This window comes from Monodelphis domestica, chromosome 4 (genome assembly GCF_027887165.1).
Source record: "Monodelphis domestica isolate mMonDom1 chromosome 4, mMonDom1.pri, whole genome shotgun sequence".
NCBI classification, from domain to species: domain Eukaryota; kingdom Metazoa; phylum Chordata; class Mammalia; order Didelphimorphia; family Didelphidae; genus Monodelphis; species Monodelphis domestica.
The window spans coordinates 300,594,810-300,621,427 of record NC_077230.1 but is presented as its reverse complement, the minus strand read 5'-3'; the positions used below and the strand labels follow the sequence as shown (position 1 = coordinate 300,621,427).

Sequence of the window (26,618 nt, the reverse complement as noted above, 5' to 3'; positions counted from 1 at the left end):
ATTTCCTCCCTATTAATATATTCATTGTTCAGAGTATGGAAAAATTAGGGATCATGCTTTTCTTTCCTACCACCCCTCAAGAATGAGGCTGCTCCATTTATGTATATTTCTTATTTACTTCATATATTTCTTAGTTAGAGTTTATCACCCCCTTTACAATTATAAGTGTATAAAAAGTACTAAAAATGTAGCTTCTAAGAGTCTAGAAAATGCATTCAAAATTTTTTCTCTCCTTTCTCTTTTGTATTAATCATCATAAATCTTAAAACATCAAACTTTAATATAGCTAACATGACATAATATAGCTAATTATGTCTGTTCAAGGCACGAAGAGAACAATGTTCCTTTCTTTAATATCTTACAATATATGTATTTTTTTAAATAAGAACAATAATAACAGCATTTATATAAAGCTTTAAGGTTTGAAAAATGATACACAAATATTTCATTCTATCCTCAAAACATGGGTTATAGATATAATTATTATCCTCATTTTACAGAAGAGGAACCTAAGGCTGAGAAGTTAGGGGTTTATACAGGGGCCAGGAGCTAGTGTCTGACACAAGATTCAAACTCAGATCTTCTTGTTTCCAAGTCCACCATTCTAAATAAATAATATACTTCCTAATTAAATCACAAGATTATCAATCAAAGTAATTAAAATATTCTTTTAAAAATATTTGCATGGATTTATTATATTGTATTTTTATCAAGTAGTTTTACTGGACAGATTGTTATGGTCAATCTTTTTTAAAAAAAATAACATTCTTATTAATATCTAGCAAAGTGGCTTAGGGAAAAGTGACATGCTTCACAAGACCTTGTTTTTCACTTAATTCTTATAATAATTATTGTTATGATCCTAGGAAATTCATTTAACTTTGCAGACTCAGTTTTCCTACCGGTGAAATGAAGAGAATATCTATCTTCCTCCTCCTTTCCCCTGTAGTACTTATCACTGTTGGATACTTACATCTTTTGAACACTTTCCTTTGTTGGCTTCTCAAACACTATATCCTCTGGGCTCTCTTTCTATATATATGTCTGCTCCTTTTTCTCCTTTGTGGGTTCCTCACAATTCTTTTGTCCCATTAATGTAATCATTCCCCAAATTCTCCTCTTCCCTTTTTCTTATCTTTCTCCCTCAGTGATCTCTTTCACTTCTATGTGGTTGATACTTAAAAATATGTACTCCAGCCCTTACTTCTCTTCTAAGCTACATTTTTCTTCTGAATATCAAACAGAACCCTAAGCCAGGATGTCCCAAAAGGAGCTCAAAAATTTCACAAAACATTCTGAGGATTCACCTTAGAAACATTTTGTGTTTCCTTGTTTGTTGCTTTATTGTTACTATTTTTAAAATTTGTTAGGTGCATTTTTACACAAAGAACTTTCTCAAGCAGGGACATTACCATTATTCCTCAGAACACAGGTTGCTTCCTTCTCAGGGGATACAGTTATCTACTTGGTTAATTTTGTTTGTTTCTGTTTTTTTAATTAATTTTTTCCAATTACATGTAGCTACAATTTTTTTAAACTCTGATTTTCTGTGTTAGAATCAATATTGTGTTTTGGTTCCAAGACAGGAGAACAGTAAGGGCTAAGCAATGGGGGTTAAATGACTTGCCCAAGGTCCCAGAACTAGGAAGTATGTGAGGTCATATTTGAACCCAGGACCTCCCATTTCCAGATCTGGCTTTCACTCCACAGAGCCACCTACTTTCCCCTTTATAATTTTTAATAATCATTTTCTGATAATTTGCAATCCAAGTTCTCTCCCCACCTCATTGTCTTTCTCCCTCTCTGAGACAGCAGATCAATGTGATGTAGGTTGTACAGGTAGATCAAGCAATACATATTTCCGTGTTTAGCATGTTGTTAAAGACTGAGTAGTGGTGTTGCTGGATAAAGGTTATACCCAGTTGTATGGCTCCTCAGTTCTCTACTTTCTGGGAAGCTTCTCATAGCTCTTAGGAATCCCCAACCCTTCTTCCTATTGGACACCTTGGTGCTGAGACTAGAGACCAGGCCTTTGGAGCATCCAGACACCTTGTATTGAGGTCTCGCTGTTCTGGTTAGTGAGTGCCTCATGAGATGTAATATATTTAGGTAGGTTCCATTCCAGGTCATCTTCTTGGAAACCATCATGATGCTGGTTATGTACCTTTTACCAAACACTGATTTTCAGTTCTGGAACCATAATTAAATCTATGTCACCATTTGCTACTTGAAATGTTGTTTCAAACCTCTTCTCTAGGCCTCTATTTACCATTTCTGTAACTTTCCAAAGGAAAATATGCCTTCTTGGAAAATTCCCCTAAATCTATTGTTTCTCAAACTAAAATGTATTTTCCTTGAAAGTAGACACCATCGAATCACCAAAACAATGTTACTGACTAAGACATAGCATGGTGGATCAGTAGAATAGATTAGGAATACAATACACTGTAGTAAATGACCATAATAATCAAGTGTTTGATAAATACAAGATCCAAGCTTTGGGGACATGGGTTCACTATTTGAAAAAAAAACTGCTGGAAAAACTGGAAAACTAGTATGGTAGAAATTAGGCATAGAGCCCAAAGGGTGATAAAAGACTGTCTGCCCTTTGATCCAGCCATAGCACTGCTGGGTTTGTACCCCAAAGAGATCATAAGGAAAAAGACTTGTACAAGAATATTCATAGCTGCACTCTTTGTGGTGGTCAAAAAATAGGAAAATGAGGGGATGCACTTCAATTGGGGAATGGCTGAATAAATTGTGGTATATGTTGGTGATGGAATACTATTGTTCCCAAAGGAATAATAAAATGGAGGAATTCCATGGAGACTGGAACAACCTCCAGGAAGTGATGCAGAGTGAAAGGAGCAGAACCAGGAAAACATTGTACACAGAGACTGAAATACTGTGGTACAATAGAACGTAATGGACTTCTCCATTAGTGTCAATACAATATCCCAGAACATTCTGCAGGGATCTAGGAGAAAAACACTATCCATAAGCAGAGGACAAACTGTGGGAGTAAAAACACCAAGGAAAAGCAACTGCTTGACTATAGCGGTTGAGGGGATATGACTGAGAAGAGACTCTAAATGAACACTCTAATGCAAATATCAACAACATGGCAATGGGTTCGAATCAAGAACACATGTGATACCCAGTGGAATCACGTGTCAGCCATGGGGGGGTGGGGAGGAAAAGAAAATGGTCTTTGTCTCTAATGAATAATGCTTGGAAATAATCAAATAAAATATTATTTAAAAATTAAAAAAAAAGACATTAGGCATAGATCAGCATCTCATACTATATGCCAAAATAAGATGACAATGGGTACATAATTTAAACATGAAGGGTGATACCATAAACAAATTAGGGGAGCATGGAAAGGTTTATCTGTCAGATCTATTTATAAGGGAAGAATTTCTGACCAAAAAGAGAAAGAGAATATTGTGGGATTAAAATTATAATTTTGATTACATTGAATTCTAAAAATATTACACAAACAAAACTGATGCCACCAAGATTGGAAGGAAAACAGAAAGCCAGGAAAATTATTTTTATAAGTTTCTCTGACAAAGACCTCATTTCTTAAATATATAGAAAACTGAGTCAAATGTATACAAATGAAAATCATTCCTCAACTGATAACTGATCAAAGGATATGAATAGGAAGTTTTCAGATAAAGAAACCAAAGTTATCAATAGTTATAGGAAAAATGCTCTAAATCAATCTTTATTAGAGAAATGCAAATTAAAATATCTCTGAGGTATTACCTCACATTTAGCAAATTAGCTAACATGACAGAAAAAGAAAATGATAAATGTTGTAGGGAATGGAGGGGAAATCGGATCACTAATGCACGTTAGAGGGGTTGTGGTTGTGAAATGACCCTACCATCCAGGAGGGCAATTTGGAATTGTATTGAAAGGGCTTTAAACCTGTTCATACCCTTTGACCCAGAAATACCTCTACTATGTCTGTATCCCAAAAAAATTTTAAAATTGTGGAGGGAAAGGATCTGCTTGTACAAAAATATTTATAGCAGCTCTTTTAGTGGTGGCACAGAATTGGAAAGTGAGGGGCTCTCCATCAATTAGGGAGTGAATGAAGATTGATGCTTTGATGAATGAAGAATTGATTTGAAATTTGAAATTTGGAATTTGAAGTTGAAGTTAAAATTGAAATTGAAATTTGAAAATGAAGAACAGGATGCTTTCAGAAAAATCTGGAAAGATTTACATGTACTGATGTAAAGTACAGTGAGCAGAACCTGGAGAACACTGAATACAATAAGAGGAATAGTATACAATGATCAACTGTGAATGGCCTAGTTGTTCACAGCAATATAAGGACCCAAGGCAATTCCAATTGATTTATAAAGGGAAAATCTATCCATCTTCAGAGAAAGAAGTGAGGGAATCTGATTGCAGATGGAAGCATACTATTTTTCATTTCTTTTTATATATAGTATATATACATGTTATAAATATGTTCACATACATATTTGTGTGTATATATATACATATATGCATGTATGTATATGTGAGAGAGAGGGAGAAATCATATATATATGCGTGTATATATAGCATACCAAATTGCTTACTATCTAAGGGAGGGAAGGAGGAGATAGGAGAGGGAAGGTGGAAAAGAATGTAGAACTCAAAATTGTAGAAAACAAATTTATTTTTAAAAAGAAAATAAGAGATCATCTTTGCCTTTATATTGTAACTCCGGAACTTAGGGCAATACTTGACATGTTGTAAACATTTAATAAATGCCTTTTCTTTCATTTATTATTCATTCCATAATTCTAAATGTTCATTAGTTTCTTTCCTTGCTACTCAAACACATTCTTCTTCCCTCAAGACTACTGACACAGAATAGAATTTTCTTCAGATTTTTCTACTCCTTTTCCCCTTTTGAAGTACTTTTTTCCCCATTCTTTGAAGGAATAATTTCATTCTTTGTAATAAGCAAAAGGAGAGTAGAGAAACATTGCTCCATTTCTTACACATTCTTCTATTTGCACATACAAAGCTCTTATTTGCTACTGGCAGAAACACAAACATGTCTACTGCATACTTTTTATTGTTCACTGCATTTCTCCTTCCCTTTCATATTTTTGAGAAGTGAGATTCTCAGTTGTAATCCTCAGTGACTGCTGGTGCCTAATTTATGGCTAACTTCAGTGGCTAATAGTTGAGGCAAAATTCCATATCTACTTTCTGGTGACTCAGTTACCAGGAGCTCAACTGTTTCAGGCTCCTTTGTGAAGCTTTATTGATAATGATTTTTGCTCTTTCCTTCCATTTCTGTTGGGAAATCATTTCAGTCAGCTCCAACGCTTTGTGACTCCATTTGAAATTTTCTTAGCAAAGATGCTGGAGTGGTTTGCCATTTCCTTCTTCAAATCGTTTTACAGATTATTAATCTTATTTAGATAATCTTAATTAGAGGAAACTAAGGTAGAGTTTAGAGACCAGCATAAGATAACACATTTAGTAAGTAGCTGAGTCTAGATTTGAACTTACAAAGATAAGTCTTTCTGAATCCAAGCCCAGCACTCTATTCATTGGGCCATTTAGCTTCCTTTCCTCTTGAGTGGGGATGCTTTTGCATAGGCTGGGATTCTCTCCATCTTTGCCTCTGGAAATCCCAAGATCCTTTTGAGACTAAAGTCAAGTACATCCCTCTAGCCCTTGGGGTTATCCTCTCCTCTTTCCTCCCAACCAACTACTTTGCATATATTTACTATTTAAATTTCTCTATATTGTTTCCCTGTTTGAACATAAACTCCTTTTTTACCTTTATATTCCCTAGAGAGTAGCACAGGGCCTTGAACATGGAAGCCACTTGGTAAAAGCTCCTTAAATTTATTTAATTCATATTATCCTACTCCGGTAACTGATCCATATTATTTCACTCTGGCTAAACCATAATGCAAACAGAAGCTGCCATTATTTGCTGCCAATGGAAAGAAATGGGTAGATATTAGGTAGAAATCAAACCTCCAGCCCCTTCTCATTTCTTCTTTTCTTTCTCTCTTCACCTTTCTAATTAGACATCAAGCACTTACTCCTGCAGTGTTGCTTTTCTATTTCATTATCTTCCAGCCAACTGGATGCCTAACCTCCCTTGCAACTATTTCGTCCCATCATTCATTCATTTGTTCATTCAACACATCTTTACTAATCATCTCTGATATATCTGTATACAAAGAACCATACTAGGTACTGTGCCAGAATCCTTTTTAAAGCCTTTTCTTTTACTCACTTTAATAGTCATCTTTGATCCATAATTTACAGAGTCCTGCCAAAGCCTTAATGCATACAAAAGCTGCCCTATGCTACTTCCTGAAAGATTTTTAAAATGCCCCTTGAAAACAGAGTTTCCTGGGGCAGCTAGGTAGCTTGGTGGATAGAGAGCCACATCTAGAGATGGGTTCAAATCTGTCCTCAGCCACTTCTTAGTTGTGTTTCCCTGGGCAAATCACTTAATCCCAATTGTCTAGCTTTTGCCACTCTTCTGTCTTGGAATCAATAATTAATATTGATTTTAAGAAAGAAGGTAAGGTTTAAAAAAAAACAGGGGTCCTTTATCTGGGGTTTCTGGACCAGAGATTAAATCAGTCCATAAATTCTGTTGTTGTTGTTCGATTGTTTCATGACTCTGTTTGGAGTTTTCTTGGCAAAGATATCAGAGTAGTTTGCTATTCCCTTCACCAGCTCATTTTACAGATAAGGAAACTGAGGCAAATAGGGTTAAATGATTTGCCCAAGGTCAGATACATAGTAAGTATCTGAAGTCAAATTTGAACTCAGGAAGATGAGTCATCTTGACTTCAGGCCTGGTATTCTATCCACTGTGCCACCTAATTGCCATAAACTTAGATCAGAAAAAAAAAAATTTATCTTTATTTTTTTTTATTTTCACTAACTTCCAACTGAAATGTTAGCATTTCCTCCAACTATTTAAAAATATGGTTCTGAGAATGAGTCCATAGGACTCACAGGTCATACAAGGGGTCCATACATTTCATTCTCTCCATCAAAAGCCTTCAATGACTTCCTATTAACCACTGGATGAAGTCCAAATCCCTCCCTTTTCATCTACTTCTCCACAACAGAAACTCTAGTCCATTCAGGATAAATTAACAGTTCTTTGAACACCCAATCTTTGGTTTGTCTCTATGATTCTTTCTAACTGGAATATTTTCTTCCCTTGTTTTAACTTTTGGAAAATCAACTGTTCTTCAAGAGCTAGGTCAAAAGCCACCTTTTATACAGTAACTCCCCTGACTATCCCCGCCAGAAGTAAACCTCCTTCCCTTTGTAATTTTATTTTAAATTCTCATATGACATTTCTCATATATTGACTTGCACTATAGATTTTTATGTTTGTCTTCTCTGAGCAATATTGTTAATTCTTTGTAGGTCTGGGTAATATGTCTTCATATTCAACACAACAACTAGCACTGTATATTTTTGCTAAAATAAATAAATAAATAAAATAATAAAAATAAAATAAATTAACATATTGATAATAAGAGCTAATAATAATAACTCATTACTGTATAGAACTTTAGGCTTATAAAGTGGTTTACAAATATCTTCTCCTTGGATCCTCCTAACTACTATAAGAGATATAGGCTACTATTATCCCCTCCATTGTATAAATAAAGAAATTGAGGCAGTCATGTTAAGGGGTCTGATTGGTCATACAAGTATGAAGTGCCTAAGGATTTGAATTCAGGTGTTCTTAACTACAGGTTGAATGCTTTATCCAGTGGATCATCTTGATGCTAGCAATAAATACTCAATGATAGAAATTTTATTGCATTATGATCTGAAAAGTTTGCATATATTATTGCTTTTTTGCACTTGTTTGCCATGTTTTACACCCTAGTACATGGTTAATCTTTGTGAATGTACCATATGTTGCTGAAAAGAAGGTGTATTCCTTTTTGTCCCTTTTTATTTTTCTCCATATATCTATTAACTGTAATTTTTCTAATATTTCATTCATATCTCTTGCAGTATTCTTATTTATTTTTTGGTTTGATCTATCTAGATCTGATAGAAGAAGATTCAATTCTCCCATGAGTGTAGTTTTGCTATCTATTTGAGCTCCACTAATTTCTCCTTTAGAAATCTGGATGCTATACCATTTGGTGCATACATGTTGAGTACTGATATTTCCTCATTGTCTACACTGCCTTTTATCAGAATGTTATTACCTTCTCTATCTCTTTTAACTAGATCTATTTTTACTTTGGCTTTGTCAGATATCATGATTGTGACTCTTGCCTTCTTTTTCTCCATTAATGCCCAATAGATTTTGCTCCAGCCTTTTACCTGTGTGTATTTACCTGCCTCATGCGTTTTTCTTGCAGACAACATATGATAGGAGTTTGGTTTCTAATCCAATCTGCTATTTGCTCCTGTTTTGTGGGTGAGTTGATCCCATTCACATTCAGAGTTATGATAACCACCTGTGTATTCCCCAACATTTTTATTTCCTATCCTAGTTCTACCCTTTCTTCTTTTGCTTTGTGTGGTTTGTATAAGAGAGAGAAAATCAGATCCAGCAATGCATTGGAACAGCCCAAGCAGGGGAAGGACCAAGAAGACTAAAGATTCCAGAAAGGAAGAGAGTCGTTGGGGGAAGTTGAAACTGCCAGATCACTTCTTGTCAGCTCTCCTGGAGTGGATGGTCTGAGAAGAGAACCTCTGAGACAGAGGATCCCTCTGACCATTGACTTCCTTCCAGTGAACCCTTAAATCTCTCTGGCTTTTTGTTGCAGACAAAAAGTAGACTGGGACTTTATAGAAAGTCTTCTACAAAAAAGATTTCTCTCTATCCCCAAAATTGTCCTGAACTTCAACTCTTAGCCAGATTAGCTTAGGAGGAAGGACAAACCCAACAACTGGCCAAAAAGAGGGTCAGGCAGACAGCCTGAACCCTTCAGGATTTGGGGGGGTCAGTTGTTAAGTCATAGGGATTCGTATCTCCCACTTTCCTCATCCAACACTTTCATTCTCTCTGCCTTATGAGTCCCCAAGAATAAAGTATTATCCCTTTAGATCAGATCTGCCTGCTTTCTAACATCACAGAAGGGGATTGGAGATTTGGGGAGAATCATACCCCCCCAAGGAAAAGAGCTAGCTCCAGACCAGGGCTGAGGAGTAATTCAGGTCTCAAAAGAGAGGAGTGGTAGTTGGGATATTGGGAGAGTCCAGAGGCAGGTGAGTTACCCTGACTCTCAGCAACAGCCAACATCAAGAAGGGAGGCAGTGGATAATTTCTCTAAGACCTTCTCCTTCAGTCATTAACCTCCATGTCCCAAACCTGATCTCTGAGGAGACATATTCTGTCCCTCTGGAAGACAATTTGTGCTGTCTTTCCCAAGGGGAAGAGAGGGGAGGATCAATCTCTTCCCACTCTCCATTTCTTTAACTCTGTTATCCCCCTCTCCTTCCCCCAGTGCGAGTGTATGTGACTTCCTTCTGGTTATATATTACAGTTTGGCACCCCAGTTATCTGGACAAGAACAAGACTCCATCATCAACAGTAGCACCTGGCAGTTGGAAGAGACTGGGGAGGTGGGGCAGCCATGTTGAGCACAGAACCCTGAACAAGCATATACAGAAATTCAAACTGACATATATTTTCCTTTGAGGGGAGGCTTGAACAAATAACTGGACAAGGGTTAGACATAAGAAGAAACAAAATGTACCAGAAAATTATTCGTACTACCCTGGTGTTAGCACTGTTGGCTCACTGGTACTACTCCATCTCTGGGGCAATTACAACCATATTTAGTGGTGTCATGGGGCAGCTATGAACATAACAAAGTATTAGGATCAAATTAAACTAGAGATATCAACTTTGTGGCCAACTTTCCAAATGGTATATGAATCTGTCATGATGGTCTGGCAATTTTATACTACAATTAGAAAGGGACTTAAAATAATCTTAGACAAGGACATTAACAACTTAGATAGACTTGACAAGGTGTTCTCACAGATGGCAGCCATTACAGACTTCATGGCTAAGATGGAGAAACTGGGAATGGGGAAAAAGCCTGTGGCAGGGACTAGTACTGACAATGACAAAGACAAGAGCAAAAACACTGAGATAGCAACAATAACAACAGCTTTGAATAGGAATTTGCACAGAAAAGATAATGGTAGACAAACAAACACAGAAGCAATGCAATCTGAAGGAAATGCAGAGGTACAAAAAAATCATGCCTCTTAGGGACTATGCTAAACTCACACAGGATTCAGGAGTTTTACATATGGAGGTGCATAAATCTTTCAGCGCACAAGACTTAGAAAACCTGAATAAAGAATTCCCCAATTCTGCACTGATCCTTACAAGTATTTGCATGAATTAAAACAGACATTCAAACTTTTTGAGCCTAGCTTTGAGGATGTAGAGATTTTACTTAGTGAACTTTTTAGCCCCCAAGAAAAGACCCAATTCCTAAGAAAGATGAGAGAAGATGATAATTTGACCAGCTGGCCAGAATTTCATGCAGATGTGGAATTTTCCAGGCCAAAAAACCTCACTTATCTAAAAAGCATGTGAAGACCTTCTAGAACAAATAAAATCCTTCTGCATTCGCTCAAATGCATGGTGAGAATTTGAGAGGCTTTTAGGAGCAAAAAGAGCATCCTTCATTGTATCTAGACAGGTTGATGGAGATTGCAGAAGCAATCTGGGGGTTCCCACAAGAAAATGTGGAAGCCATTCCCCATGTTAAGAGGCAGTTCCTAAAAGGATGTAACTCTATTCTTAGAAACTTCTACCGATACTTCTGTCCACAATTTGAGTCACTATCACTACAGGAATTAAGAAACTCAGCTATATATCTGCACAATACACACACAGAACAGCCAAAAGAGAAAGAAGGTCTAAAGCAAAAACTAGAAGAGACAAAAGAGACTTTAAGAAAAAGGAAATAGAGAAGGTCAAGAACTTAGCAACCATTAGGACTTTCCCACAACAAGGACCCCAATATCAACAGTGAGGGTAAGGGGACACTAGGAAATGCTTCATATGCCCCAGGATTGGACAAATAGTCAAATTTTGTCCAATGAAGTCCTGATATGAACAAAATAACCACAAGAGACCACAATATAACAACTGCTACAACCGAAACAGAAATAATAACAGAGGACAAGCATATTATAATCCAGGCAAGCCAAAGTACTATGATCACTGCAAATTAAAAAACCAAAATATCCCAGATCTGAGAACAATTCAACAAATGATCAGTAAGGGACAAATCCCAAGTATTTGGCTGTACTGTCTAAAGGAAATTCCCAATACACCGCATGAAGCCAGAGGAAAGGAACATTTAATGCAAAAAGGGTGCAGGGATGGAAAACAGGGACTGTCACACTAGGGAGGACAATAAAAGAATTGTTGGTAGAAGAAATAGAGTCTGGAGAGGGAGACAAAGGAAACAAGAACTTAAAACAGAGGGAAATAGAAGAGATGGAGAGGGAGTTACAAAAAGACATAGTAGACATGAAGAACAAGATCTATCACATATAGGGCATAGAAGAGAGCAATGGGAAGAATAAAAAGCAAATCAAGAAATATCTTGAAAATTTCCTGATATGCAAATATGGATTGGAAATAAATAGCATAGGGATTTCTAACAAATCCTTCAGTCAAATCCAGCATCACAAAAGAATACTAACCAAAAAAGAAACCTTGCAATGATTCTCCAAAACCCAAAGAGAAGGGAACGAGCAAAAAGCAAAAGACAGTCCAAGAAAAGCCCAGAGTTACATATACTAACACAATAATATCCATACCCCCACATGCTGAAATGCATAAGCAAACTTCTATACAGAAGGAACCAAAAGAGAGTGAACAAAAGTCCAACTTAGATCCTACGGCAAAATATTTCTTTCCCAAAGCAAGAGCTGATTCACAACATTCAGATGGCAACATAAAATCAAACAATAATCCCAAACCATCACAGGAAATGATTGAAACGAAAAAGTGGGAAGGGGAAAGCATTGTTCAAAATCCATACTATAATGACATGTTTTCCCATGGACCATTACATTCCACAGACTCCAAGAAGATGAATGAAGGAGACAAGAGAAAAGAGCAAATAGCTATATACCCTCTGAGAAGCTCTGACACTGAACATTCTACAAGCCAAAATGAAGCTGCTGCCTCTCACTCAACATTCCATGCCTGTCACAAGTTCTCTAACATCATCTCCAAGGGTGAAACTTATAAGGGGGATAACCACATCATTAAAATTTCACAAGAAGGGGTAGAGAATCAATATTTAACAGAAGAAGAACCAGGTTTACAAAGAGAAGACACAGATCTAAAGTAGATTACTGGGCAAGAGTTAGTTCAAGGCTTGGGGAACATAGAATCACTTAACATGATGGTACCAGTGTAAACCTTAAAATTTCTTAAAAACCTTAAAATAGCTGAATTCCTTGGCGACCTTAAATTAATATATATCAGTCTTTTAAAGTGATTTCCTTGTCACACCAGTTCTACAAAACCATCACAATCAAGAACCTTATGTATGGATAAAAGTTGGGGAACAAGACTACAAAGCTTTGATTGTTACTGGGGCAACAAGATCTGTTCTCAAGTCATAGCACCATAGATGGGTCTGTGACAGTAGCTGGAGCTACCAGAGAAATACAAGAGTTCCAAAACTTGAACCAAAGATGGTAAAGCAAGGTCCTCTATCAATTGATCAGACCTTAATATTAATACCTGGATGCCCTGACAATCTTTTGGGGAGGGACTTTTTATGCAAAATTGGGGTGACTATTCACTGTGAGCAATCTGGGAAAATCTATTTGCATTTGCCCAAGCAATCATTGAAACATTATCCACTCCTATTATTGAGGTAGATGAAATGCCTGATCAGCTGTCCATAGACAAATCAATGTTTGAAATGCCCAAAGACATTCCACAGGGCATATGGGCTGCACATCCACATGACATAGGAAGAATTAAATCAGCAACACCAGTGAAGATTGAGGTGAAATAAGGAACACCTCCCAAAATCCCCCAATATAAATTGAACAAAGAGGCCTTAGAGGGCATAACTCTAATTATCAAGAGTCTATTGGAGCAAGGCATATTGAGATCTACAATCTCAGCGTAAATTAGCCCAATTCTAGCAATCAAAAAGAACAAAACAAAACATGAAAGAAGAATCTCTTGGAGATTCATGCAGGATTTGAGAGTAATCAACAACTTTATAAAAAGGACTCACACAATTACTCCATACCTAAGTAGCATCATATCAGAGATTCCTAGTTCAGCTAGCTGGTATACCATCTTGGACCTAGCAAATGTCTATTTTATGGTCCCATTGGACCCTGAGAGTAAGGACATTTTCTCATTCTAATGGGGAGAGGACCATCAGTTTGCTAGACCCAAGTGGTCCAGGGCTTTTCTGAAAGTGCTTCAATATATTGTCAGCTATTAAAAAAGAATCTAGAATCCATAAAGTTTAAACATAGCAAGAGAGTGCACTATGTGGATGATCTCCTTCTTGCATCCCCATCTGCTAGAATATGCCTGTAAGATTCAAAAATGTTGCTAATAGAACTGTACAAGAGAGGTTATTAAATTTCAAGAAAAAAATTGCAATGGGTCTCACCTAAAGTAGAATATCTTGGCTTTATCTTAGAGAAGAGCACTAGAAAAATCTCCACCAAAAGGCTAGCAGACATTTAAAAGCTAGGAGTACCAAGAACAAAGAAACAGCTAAGGGCATTTCTAGGGATTTGTGGATTATCAAGGCAATGGGTGATTGGGTATTCTAACATCTCCAAGTGTCTGACTGATTTAACTAAGAATGAAGTGGAAGAACCCCTAAAACTTACAAAAGAACACTTGAATGCTCTCTCACAACTGAAACAAGTGGTTTTGACAGCTCCTGCATTGAGAATTACAGATTACACCAAGGAATTCTATTTGTTTGTCCAGGAAGCAAAGGAGATAGCTTCTGGAGTCCTAGCCCAGATCTTTAGACTGCAGATGAGGCCAATTGCATATTATAGTACCATATTTGACCCTGTAGCTCAAGGCACGATTCATTGCCTGAGATGCATAGCCGGGGCTGCATTTTGATTTTCTCTCCTAGTTCTACCCTTTCTTTTGCTATTTCCTTTTAGTCCAGTGGTTTGCTTTTAATCAGTCCCCCTAATCCCCACCCTTATTTTACTTCCCTTTTCCCCCCCTCCTTTTTTATGCCTCTCCTCCTGTTTTTAGGGTCTATTAAATTCCCTCTCTCCTCTTTCCCTCCCTTTTTGTACTACTCACCCTGCTCCCCCACCTTGGTTTTTCCCTTCTTACTTTCCCTGTAGGGTAAGATAGAACTCAATACCCCAATAGATCTAGATACTCTTCCCTCTCAGAATTTGTTCCACTGAGAGTAAGGTTTAAGTATCTCTCCTTCTTATAACAGTATTCTTCCCCTCCCCTTCCCATATGCCAATTTGTGTGGTATACATTATCCTATTTTTTTCTTATTCCTTCAAATTTCTTTGGTGCCATCTTCTATTCTCCACCTTTTCTTTTTTTGCATATTATCTTAGAACACTTAGTACCCCAACCTCAACCTATGAATATTACTTCTAACTACTATAATAGTGAATACATTTTTGAGAGTTATAAATAACATTTTTCCATATAGGAATATAAACAATTTGACCTTATTGAAGCCCTTAAAGAAAAATAATTCAATTTTTTTTCTTTCCCCTCTCTTATTTACCTTTTCATGTTTCTCTTGAATTTTGTGTTTGGATATCAAACTTTCTGCTTAGTTCTGGTCTTTTCATTACAAAATACTTTGAAATCTTCTATTTTGCTGAATGCCTATACTTCCCCCTGAAGGTATATAGTCAATTTTGATGGGTAGGTGATCCTTGATTATAGACCCAATTCTCTTGCATTTCTGAATATCATATTTCAAGCAGACCTTTAGTGTGTAAGCTGCCAAATCCTATGTAATCCTGATTGGTGCTCCTTGATATCTGAATTGTCTCTTTCTGGCTTCTTATAATATTTTCTCTTTATCTTGGAAACTCTTGAATTTGGCAGTTACATTACTGGGGATTGTCTATGTAGAGAGTGATCTGTAGAGTCTTTCAATGTCTATTTTGCCATCTTGTTGAAGAAAATCAGGGAAGTTTTCTTGGACAATTTCTTGTAGTATGATGTCAAGGTTTCTGTTTATTTCTGGGTTTTCAGGTAGACCAATGATTCTCAAATTGTCTCTTCTATACCTGTTTTCCAGGTCATTAATTTTTTAAGTGAGATATTTTATGTTTCCTTTTTTTGGTCAGTCTTTTGACTTTTTTTTATTAATTCTTACTTTCTTGAGAGATCATTAGCTTCTACTTGCCCAATTCTGGTCTTTAAAGACTAGTTTTTCACTATGATCTTTTGATTTTCCTTTTCTGTTTGGTCTAGCCTCCATTTCATGGTTTCCAGCTTTTTCATTCTGCCCTCTAATTTTCTTATCATTTCATTTGATTTCTGGACTTCCTTTTCCAAGTGGGAGTTTCTGTCTTTTAAATTATCATTTTCCTTTTGAACTATTTCCTATTTTTCTTGCCAAGATTCTTCTGTCTTCTTCATTTGATTCATCATCTCAAATTTAAGCTCTTCAAGAGCTTGTGACCAATTTCCATTTTTGGCGGAGTAAAATTTGGGTGTGTTTACTTGTTTGCCAACCTCTGCTGTTTCTTCTATAGTTTGGATTTTTTTCTTCATAAAAATTATGCAGGGTGAATGCCTTTCTCTTGTTCTTTTTGGTGGTTGAAGATTTTATATCTTGGGTATTGCTGGACATTGCCATGTTGGTTTTTCCTTCCATTGCCAGCCAGAAATCTGAGTGAGGACAGGCTATCTGTGTACCAAGCTACTGAGTGGTTTTTTCCTGAGTCCTCCCAGCTTCTACTGTGTGCTGCCCCTCTCCACTCTATCTGCCCGCCCAAAGCCAATCTTCAGCCTCCTGAGGTCCCAAGTCAAGCTGCTCTCAGGGGTAAGTCTATGATGTTCTTAGCCAGCTCCCAAGAACCTAGAGATTGTCCCATGCTTGCTCTGATTCTGGCATGCTGGCTCTGGTTCTGGTGCCTTAGGTGGAGTAGGGGAGGATTGATCAGATCACGTTTTGGTGGAAGCTATTTCACCCCCTTATAGTGGGGAAATGCCCAAATTCCATGTACCTTTAATGCTGTGTCCTACTTTGGAGCCCTTTTGCTCATCTGAACTTGGGATTTTTGTCCTTTTGAGGTATTCTCTATCAGTCTATGATAAGGAGAGGAAGAGCCCTGCCTCTACACTGTAGCCATCTTAACCTGGACATCTAATTGATAGAAATTGATGGCTATGAATATAATAAAAATGTTAAATTTGTTGATGCCTCCATCATAGCACAGAGATAACACTGGATTCTTGAAGGCTATCCCAATGGTATTCAAGATCTAAGTGCTGGCTTTCTAATTAGAAGAGCTCAATCTAAATCTTGTCTTGGACACTCATATATGTGTGAACTTGGATATTAACCTCTGGCCCCAGTTTCAACATAGATATAAGAATGAGTTGTATTTAAATGACCTCTAAGTCTATCACTGATCTTACTCAATGGCTGTATATTTGCTATCCAAAAACCCACTAATGTTCATCAGACATACTCATCAGCAAAGGGGACATGTAATTATGACTTTTTGGCTACAACCTCCTCCAAAGCCTGTCTACAAAATTAGAAAGAGTATATGATCTGTGTCAGTGGAAGGCCTACAGAACTGACAAAAACACAGATTCCCAAAATGCAGAAAAATGAAAAAATGAAGAAATGCAGTAACTTTAAAGTTTGTATTGACATATTTCATAGCTTGAAGTTTCCCAGTTGCCTGCCATGTTTAATTCTGATGTGTATGACTTTATAAATCAAATTCCAGAATATTTAACAGGTATATCAGATAGCAAAAAATAATCCATTTTTCACTCCCAAAGCTCATACAAATTCAAGAGAAGTTCATTCTTCAAATCTAGCTATTCTGTGTTTCTTCAACCATGATGCATTGTTAAGTAGCACTTCTTTTCCTCCATTAAATGAACTACAGGAGAGTAAACATTCAGATTTTGGAATTTATGGTACAAGGTCCTAAATAAATCCCTGACAATTCCAGCTTCATTTATGAGGCAGTTAGGTGGACTTGGAGTCAGGAATCATTTGCGTAAGTTTCCTCATTTGTAAAATGGGGATGGAGGAGCTAGGTAGCTCAAAGGATAGAGTGCCAGGCCTGAAGTCAGGGAAACTCATTTACATGAGTTCAAATCTAGTCTCAGAAATGTATTACCTGTGCAACCCTGGAGAAGCCTCTTTACCCTGTTTGCTTCAGTTTCCTCATCTGTAAAATGAGCTGGAAAAGAAATTGGCAAACAATTCTGTATCTTTGCCAAGAAAACCCCAAATAGGGTCATGAAAAGTTGAACACAACTGAAACCAATTGAACAACAAAAATGGGGATAATATTAGCATCTATATCCGAGGGTTGTTATGAGGATAAAATGAGATATTTGTAAAATGCTTTAAAAAAAATGCACCTGCCTTTCTATCCACTGTGCCATCTAACTACCCCTCCCCCCCCACAGATCCTATAGGAGCCTGGGGAGAAGAGGAACAAATGAAGCCTGGGAATGAAGGCATACATGACCTGACGTGCAGAGTAGTGAAAAAGCCAGTAGTTTTGTACAGATAGTGATGGTGAACACTGTTTTTCCCCCTGTCCAAGCCAAGGCTACAAGGGGAACTTACTGGGCAACACATCTCATGCTTTAAGCTCTGTATACTTAAGTGTATACTTAAAATACCTATCCCTCTCCCACTTAAGCGTATACTTAAAATACCTATCCCTCTCCCACAGGATGGAAGAGGCCAAGGAAATGAATGGATAAGGATTCAAAGCTTTCCTTGTAGTCAAAGGAGGTGAGAGAAATAGCCCCGGACTAAGGGGCTGAAAAAAGGCATATTATAAGATTTAAAATCTTTGCTACGACTTTGTTATGTTTTATTAAATGCTTTTTGTTTTGCACTTTGGGTCTGTTGACTCTTTCTGGTAGATTTATGGAATAGGGCCTCAAGAACTTTGGGTTAGAATAAATGAAGAGTCTCCAGGACCTGGATATTGCATTCAGGAAAGTCAAAAGACCAGAATTTGTATCTCAGCTCTGCCTCTTACTACTTATGGGAAATTGGGCAAATTATAATTGCTTTGTAAGTCAGTTTCCTCATTTATAAAAGGAGAGTGGATTAGATCTCTTCTACTTCTAGATCTATAATCTTATGGCCTAGTAGATAAGAAATAATAACTAGCATCATGTTATATTTCAAAAACTTGTAATAAAAGTAATACATTAAAGATGTTGATCAATTGACCTGCCTGGAGAACTCTCTGAGACCCAAGATGAGTTACTAAACCATCCATAGTGGGAGCTTCCATATTGGGAGATATCCACACTGATTACTTCCTTGGTTAAAAGCATAAGCAAGTAGTTACCATGATCATGAAAATTAGAATTAAAAAAAAATTCTTGGGGGGAGGATATTAATACTGAACAATGAACAATAAGCCAATACCTTGCAACTGGGAAAGAATTGATGAGCATAAACTAGTAACATATCCCACAGAAGATACAACTTTGAATGGGGGAAAAAATTTCTCTTAAAGTGTGAGTAGCTTTTAATAATCTCTGTTACTTGTATTTAACATTCTCATTAAAAATATCAACAAGAGCGATTATTTAAGTATTTACCTGAAGGATCGGAATGATAGAGATTGGTAGCATTTGAAATTGGTCCTGGCGGATGAAGAGAAGTACTTGAAGACCTCTGACTTGCAATTAGAATCCTGCTTTTGGCAGATGGCAGCCTGGACATCGCACCCAAACCCAGCTGGGGTTTAAGAAGCATGGCAGATCGGTAGAATGTTGGAGGTACTTCATAGTGGGTATATGGGGGTGAACAGAATTCTTCTTTCCCGGGTCTGTCTGCAACCTGTAGAGAAAGAAACAATTGGAATAATAAATACAATATGGCGAAGCATAATGGCCAGAGGAGTCACAAAGTCTGGATTCTAGTCTCAGTTCTACCACCAATTAGCTATGTGGAAAGTTACAAAGTTCCTTCATTTATAAAATGTTCTAAATGGTCTTTTCCAGTTCTGGAATACTGTGACTGAGTATACACATTATTTTAAGAAGATACAAGGATCATTGTACATGTTTTCTACCTTCAGGGTCTTTTGTGGAAGTTCAGAAGATGACAAAGGAATTCATACAGTAAAAACAAAGAGGAAAAATTATCAGAAAAACTAATTATGAACATTTACTCTGTTACTGAAGAAATCTCAGTGGCAATGAAGCCTTTTCAATCAGGAGACACTTTACCAGTCTATATGAAGAGTACTAGCCCATTGGTGTGGTTACCCAGGAAGAGTGGGTTTATTTTTAAAGCTACAAATGAAATGTATTTTTGGACAGCCTTGCTGCTTCTAAATGACTAAAAAAGTTGAAGGAATCTGAATTAGCCCTTCTTGTTCTGTATAGCAGATATTTCCTCTCACTTCTTTTTCCTATGATTAAGGTAATTATTCCCTGGAAAGTCTGATCAAAGCTTTTCTTTCTCCTCAAAATTTAAGATAAGTATTTTTCCCTTGTAGTTAATGGTCTAGATTAGGGTCCTCCTTACGAAAAGTCTTTTAAAGTGGAAAATCTTACCGCACTGGTAAGAACCTATTAATATTTCCTGTGTCTCATTTATAATAAAAATGAAAAAAAGTGGAAATCAAGATTTAATTTCCTTTAAAATTTAATCAAAAATAATGCCTGGGGCTATATATGCAAAAATATATCTGTTAATTAACTCTGCTATAGCTTACAATACATTCAATATGTCAAACCACTCTATTTAGCAATTATAAGCATTTAAACAATACAGTTTAAAAAGATCCTATAAAAGCTTTGATCCTAACTGCTCAAGATACCATCCCAACTTGACACCCTTTTAATACTGAAAAAGATACAGAATTCTCCTTAAAATTGCCATTATTGAAATAAGAGAAGGTCTTCAAAGCTTTTATTATCAGAATAACATTGTAAATAGGTTATAGTAGATAATTGAATCCATAGTGTCAAATTATATTCGTATGAAAGAATATTTTTTCTTTGCTTTCTGATCTCTTGGGGGTGAGGTTATAAATTTGCTTTTGTTTTCTCCTCATTTTGTCTTTGATTTTTTTTAACATGCTCAGAAATTTTTTTTTTGTTTTTACATTTCAGCTGCTGACATAGTGATCTTTTGGTGAATGACAATGTGCCTCTTTTAAACAAGTATTTCCATTTAGGCAATTTTGGTTGCCAAATGAATCCTCTTGTCTAACCTCCACTTTTCTAGGTCCATTGCCCAGCTTCTGTTTTGTTTTGATTTTCCTTGTACTTTCTCAGTTCTTTGGAAACAGATGTTCCCAGGTCAAATTCACCCATTCCACAGTGACCCTGAGGATGTCATTATTACTATGCTTGTCATTTTGTTGGAGAATTTGCCTCTTGTTAGATAACAAATCTCTCAGTATCAGAAACAGAAATGAGCTTCAAATGTAGAAACCATGCATTTTTAATACAACAGGCCAGCCTGCAAAAAGCTTCAAACCACTCACTTTCATCTCTGTTGACAGAGCACTAGAGGTAGTAGTGACTGGCTGTAAACACCCACAGATCAATACAGAAAGCTTTCCCAATGGTAGGAATATATTCTTATGGGGAGGTTATTAGATAAAACTTCAAAAAAAAAAAGGAATAAGAGATACTTTAATGATTTTTTATAAAATCCTGAAACTAGCAAACAAAAATTTTAATCTGATTGGATTCATGCAGAGTAGCTCTCCCACTCCTCCCCAGCCATTCCACACAAAGCTTAGGTTATTGTCTCCCTACATTATGCCTTTGGTATCCCTTTCCCCAAGGCTCCTCTGCCCCTGTTGACTTCCCCACAAATGCAGGACCACCCACCCAGAAACAGTCCAGAAGAATGGGTAGGAGGGAGCATCCCTAATATCCCCTCCACAAGGAAAGATGCCCTGTTGATCTGTGTGTCCATGACGGTGCTGTGATACCAAGGGGGCCCTATCAATAAGGACAGGGAAGCAAGCAGTCTGAAGCTTTTTTGCAGTCCCAGTCATTTTATTAAAAATGCATGGCTTCTGCATTTGAAGCTTACTTCTGTTCCTGCTATTCAGGAAATTGCTATCTTACCAGAGGCAACACTCTTCAGAATCACATCTGGAGACCTATCTAAGGTCTCTGCCTTGAGGTGCTCAATATAAAAAAAGAGCAATAGCCTCTCTGAATGAAACAGCACCTCACTCACCCCTTTTTGCTTGTCCCATGCTTAAATGACCCCAGCGCTGGAATCCATTGATTATTTGCCAGTTAGAGATAATAGCCTCATAAACAAAGGATCTAATCATGGAAATGGCTCTTACCCAGTGGCCTACCCCAGGGCTCCTGGCCTCTATCCTATAGTCTAAAGGGAACCACCTAAGGGGGCTGATCCAATTTAACACACAATTATTTTAAGCATGCATTTTGTACAAGTCAGAGTTCCAGGATCTCTGGTGTTCCAATCAGGGTAGAAACAGGATTCATGGTGGGTACACAGGCATGCCAGGCAGAAGGAAGTGAAAAATCTATCACTACACCAGCCATGGCCCAGAGCATGCCCAGTTGAATGACTGAAGCCATACATATGTGCTAATGAGTCTACATTTCCAAGTTGTAGAAATGATTTCAAAAGGTAGAAAAGAATAAATCGCTGGGGTAAATATCGAGCCATCATAGAAATTGCTCCTAAATGGGACAAGGTGGATAGAGAAAGGGAAAAGGAGAATTTAATTCATCAGATATTTTAAGTTATTAGTTGCATGTACAAAGCAACGTGCTAACTGGGAGTATATGTGGAAACCAAATAAGGAAAGGAAAAATAACTAGAAGGGAACTGGAGAAATTGGTGATAACTTAGTCTTGCCCCTAGACAAAGTTCTTTTCATTGGATTACTGTGACAGGTGTTTATTCTCAAAAAATCACGAAAATGGAGAAAGTCTTCCTCTTCAAAAACTCAATTCACATATACTCAGTGTTGTGTGTGTGTGTGTGTGTGTGTGTGTGTGTGAGAGAGAGAGAGAGAGAGAGAGAGAGAGAGAGAGAGAGAGAGAGAGAAGCAAGGTGTATGTGCATGTCTGAGAGAGAATGAGAGGAATTGAAAGTTTCTTTGAAAGAATTCTATTCAAATGGAGATCAAAACAATTTAAGGAGGATACTGTATTCTCCTCCTATTTTTCTCATTTACTTACACAATAAAGTTGTATATAAATGGATTATGCTCTACTTCAAACCCATTAAATGATGATAATACAGCCCAAAATGTCAAGTCACCTCTTTTCACCAATTAAAAGTATCAATTACGCCCATTAACATCAGGAACTTGTTAAAGGGAAGCACCTAATTGCCAGACTCATTGCAAACTTCCTGTAAGAGGCAAGACACAAATGATATGCAACAGACTGTGACTTCATTTTCTTACCTCCTGCAAAAACTTCTCACTCATCTGACTAAAATGATGTCCTGGAGGCCTGATCCCAGATACCATCAATCCAGAACTGAAGATTCGAGGTTTCTGCAAGTCTGGTTTGAATTTTTCATAGAGGTTAGTGGCCGGTTTCAAGTCACCACTTGATGCCTTCTGGTCTTTTGACAGAGGCATGCCACATGATGGAGCAGCATAAGGATGCCCCACGGGAACCAACGAGGTATCCACCGGGCCAAGAGTCTGAGGATTCCTCCTGATATAAGTGATGATTTTGGGTCTCACGTGTTTCGGTTTAGGTATGATAATGGGCTCTGATTCCATCTTCTCTTCAGGTCTCTCAACAAAGTCACTCTCCATCTCTCCCTGGTTGGGAAGAGAGTCCTTGGAATGTACCAAGATGGGCTTGGGAATCCCGCTGTTGCAAGCAGTCTTATTAGGCACTTTAGAAGATATATTCAATAACTGTGCACTGTCAACGGGAGGTAGGATGGTAGAAGATGACACCGTGTCATGGTGAAATGTATAAAGCTCCTTCAGATTGCTGTTGGAGGAGGAGGGCTGGTGGTTCATATCTACAGTTGTCGCCGCGTGCAGTGATCTTGGGATGCCAACCGTTCTTCCTGCAACCGTTTCCACCTCATTTGCTGTCTCATCTGGAAGATCTTTATTTTCAGGAGCAGCAGCAGACTGGTGATCCTTCATTGCTTCTAAAGGGCTGTCCTGATGGACTGGATGTTCAATGGACACACTTTCGCCGTTGGTTTGAGCCAAAGGGTCCAGAGCTAAAACTGCGATGTTCTCCATGGTTCCTCCAACTACCATGCTTTTATTTTCTTTAACTTTCAAAGGTTTGCTCTCAGTTAGAATGCCAGGAGTAAATGCTGTGTGGCCATCGCCTTTGGGAATGCCATCGGGTACCGCTTCCCCCAAGCACTTAGCTGGGGCTAGTATACCTTTGCCTCTCTCTTGATCACTGTCAGTCTCTAAGGCAACAGGGAGGGCAGCCTCCAGTTTCTGGGCAGTAGCTCCTGAACCTTCATCACACAGAGTATTTATCTCCTTCTCATTGTCACTACTTCCTCTCCCCAACTCAGAAAATCCCTGAATGCCATCTGCAGAGGTCGTCCCTTGACTTGTGACGTGATCCACTGCATCCTCACACGAGTCTTGAAAGGGCAGGACTCTTCCTCCCTCTTTTCCCTCAGTCCTTTCTTTCTTCTCCAATGTCAACATGCCTTCTACCTTGGGCAGGTCTGGGCATTCGGCCTGTGGCCATTTTTGCTCCCAAACCTTCTTGGGTTGCGAGGGTGGTGCATTTTTCACCTCTGGTTTGGGCCCCTCCTCTCCCTGACCCAATTGTGCTTCTGGCTTCTTCAAGATCCTCTCTGGTGCTGTAGTGAAAATGAGAGGGGGATCTCGGTAGGCAGGATGGGGTGTGCTTTCAATGCCAATATTCAGAGAATTTCTCCCCTCCATGTGGGTCTCTGGGAGAACAGTTTCCTCGGTTCCTGAGGTAGATGGTTTAGGATAAAACACAATCTTTTCCTCTGAGGTATTGTCATTTGGATGAAAAACTGCCCTTAGAAGGTGATCCGTTGATGTCTTCTGTGATTTCTCTATGCCTCCAGCTACATGATGTGATGAGGTTTCAGTGGAATCGAGCAAAGCAGGCTGGAAGTGTTTATAAGTCAGGCTACTGGCATGCTCTCTTGTGAATGCTTCCATTTTAGCAGGAAAGCTGCTCGCTCTTTCCAAAGAATGTCGTTTCAGTTCTTCACTATCTTGGGTTTTCGCCAATTTCTCCCTAGACACATGCTGGATAATGTCAGCATCACTTAGAGCAAGAACCTCTGGATGGGCCCCATGAACAACACTTTTCAGACTGGACAGCTCTGGTCCCTGGATCAGCTGAGGAATGATATCCACGGCTTCCTCCATCGCGCACTCTTCATTCAGATCCTTCGGTCGAGTAGAAGCAAACGTCAATTCCTTCAGACTGATGTGGCCACTCTGGGCTTCTTTCCTATAAGCCCGAAGTTGGTGGAAGTCTTCGTGGAGCTGGGTGATAGTCTCTGATCCACCTATATTCCCGTTTCCAATTTCTTCTACAAGACCACATCTCTCGGTGTCACCAACAGAGGGGCTGACCTCGGGTGTGATTTGGTTGGCGTTGGTGTCTCCCAAGCTTGGGGCGCTTTCATTATTATTTTTCACTCCATTTCTGTTGTCTTGCACCTGAGAATAACATGACTTGTTGGGAACCAATGGAGCACTCATTTTAACCCTTCAGTGGGCAGGAAGGTGCCTTTCTTAGTGGCCCAACTAAATCTAAAAGTCCTTCTTCCCAATTGCAAAGCAATTAAATAGACACTGCTTCTCAGGCCGCTTGGAGTCCCATGTCACTGTTACATTTTTGTCCTGCTTTGATCATTTTTAGAACAGTTTCCAGAGCCAAGCAATGTTCAGGACATACGGCAAGGTAACTGGTCTGTTAGGTTCCTTCTGAATGAGAGCCAGTTAGTCCAGCTGACCTATAATGAACAAGAACAACACATTGTTACGGTGGAAGATGGAGATTCCCAGGAATAGTTTATACATTTAAAGTTGCATTAGGAAGAAAGAAAGGAAACGAGCATTTTCTTAAGGATCTACAAAGTAACAGGCACTGTACTAAGTGCTTTATAATTACTATTTCATTCGATCCTCACCATCCTACAAGGGAGAGGTCACTATTATCCTCATCTGATAGCTCAGCAAATGAAGGCAGACAGAGCTCAGGGTCCCAGAGCTAGTTAAATGTGTTAAGAGAGATTAGAATGAAGTTCTTCCTGACTCTAGGTGCATACCTAGAGCCATCCTTTGCATGACCTAGCTGCTTTTAGAAAGTCAACTAGTCCAACCTATTCGTTTACAAATAAGGAGGGCCAGGCAGAGACTTGCCCAAGGTCGCAAAGCTAATAATGCAGAAAAGGCAGGAGGCTTACCCAGTGTGGTTTTTAAAAATTACTATTAATTTGTTTTGTTACATTCAAATACCCAGGTAACTCCCTTCCTCCCTACCCATCCCTTGTTAGAGAAGACATAATTTGACTAAAAGAAATATAAAATTATGTCTACCTTATGATTCAGCACTCAAATGAAAAGGCTTATTTACTACATCTATTATAGAGAAATAACAAGGTAGAATGGGAAACACAACAAATTTAGGCTCAGAAGAGAGTGTGATTCTCTCTTGCATCTTAAATTTATTGATTAGATCAGTATGAACAAGTTACTTTATCTCCCAGGACCTCAGTTTCCTTTTCTGTAAAATGAAACTAAGAAGACTTGTACTACCTACTTCTCCCAGGGTGGTTGTGAGTCTCATCTAAAATAATATACAGAAACCATCTGCAAGCCTTAAGGCTCTGTACCAACAGCAGTTATTTAATTATCAATGTCTGAGTGTGTATATATATGTATATATGTGTGTATACGTGAATTATTTACTTCTTTACTAAAGGGAAGATTGATGCTAACACTTAAACACTTAGTAAGAATTCCAAATGGTAAAAACAATAACAAATTTGGGATCTTCATTTTAGCAGCAGATATATTTTACTCCTGTGAAAAACAATGTAGCTAACCAGCCATTATACTCCAGCTTCTAATGAATCAGTATAAAATATGCAAAACGGGTACCTCCAATTCTATTGCAGGCATAACAATTATCTTAATAGGCAATCACCCCCAGGAAACCCAAGTTATCAGCACTTCAAGAAGAAAGCAGAGAGAACTTTTATCCGATACCCTCTCCTCCCTCAATCTTTTGTGAATCTATTTGCTAAATATGATGGGGGTGGGATGGGATGGTGTTGGATTGGAATGGAGTATGAACTAGGGGTTCCATGGGGTGCACTCTAATCTCTTTAACTTCTATTCCCCCTCCCTCCCTCAGTTTCCATGTACACACA

The 26,618-nt window shown here is 38.1% G+C and overlaps 1 protein-coding gene across 2 annotated transcripts in view; it reads right to left on the bottom strand.

Moving 5' to 3' along the window:
- The window catches only part of MTUS2 (microtubule associated scaffold protein 2), a 726,305-nt gene that overhangs the window by 456,801 nt on the left and 242,886 nt on the right, over positions 1–26,618 (bottom strand). For both annotated transcript variants that reach the window (XM_001376400.5, XM_056794728.1), the window contains 2 exons: positions 22,660–25,196; positions 18,836–19,076 (listed from right to left, as the gene is read on the bottom strand). In XM_001376400.5, the coding sequence (XP_001376437.3) occupies positions 18,836–19,076; positions 22,660–24,942 (2,524 nt within the window). In that variant the 5' untranslated portion in view covers positions 24,943–25,196. The remainder of the gene's footprint in view (positions 1–18,835; positions 19,077–22,659; positions 25,197–26,618) is intronic.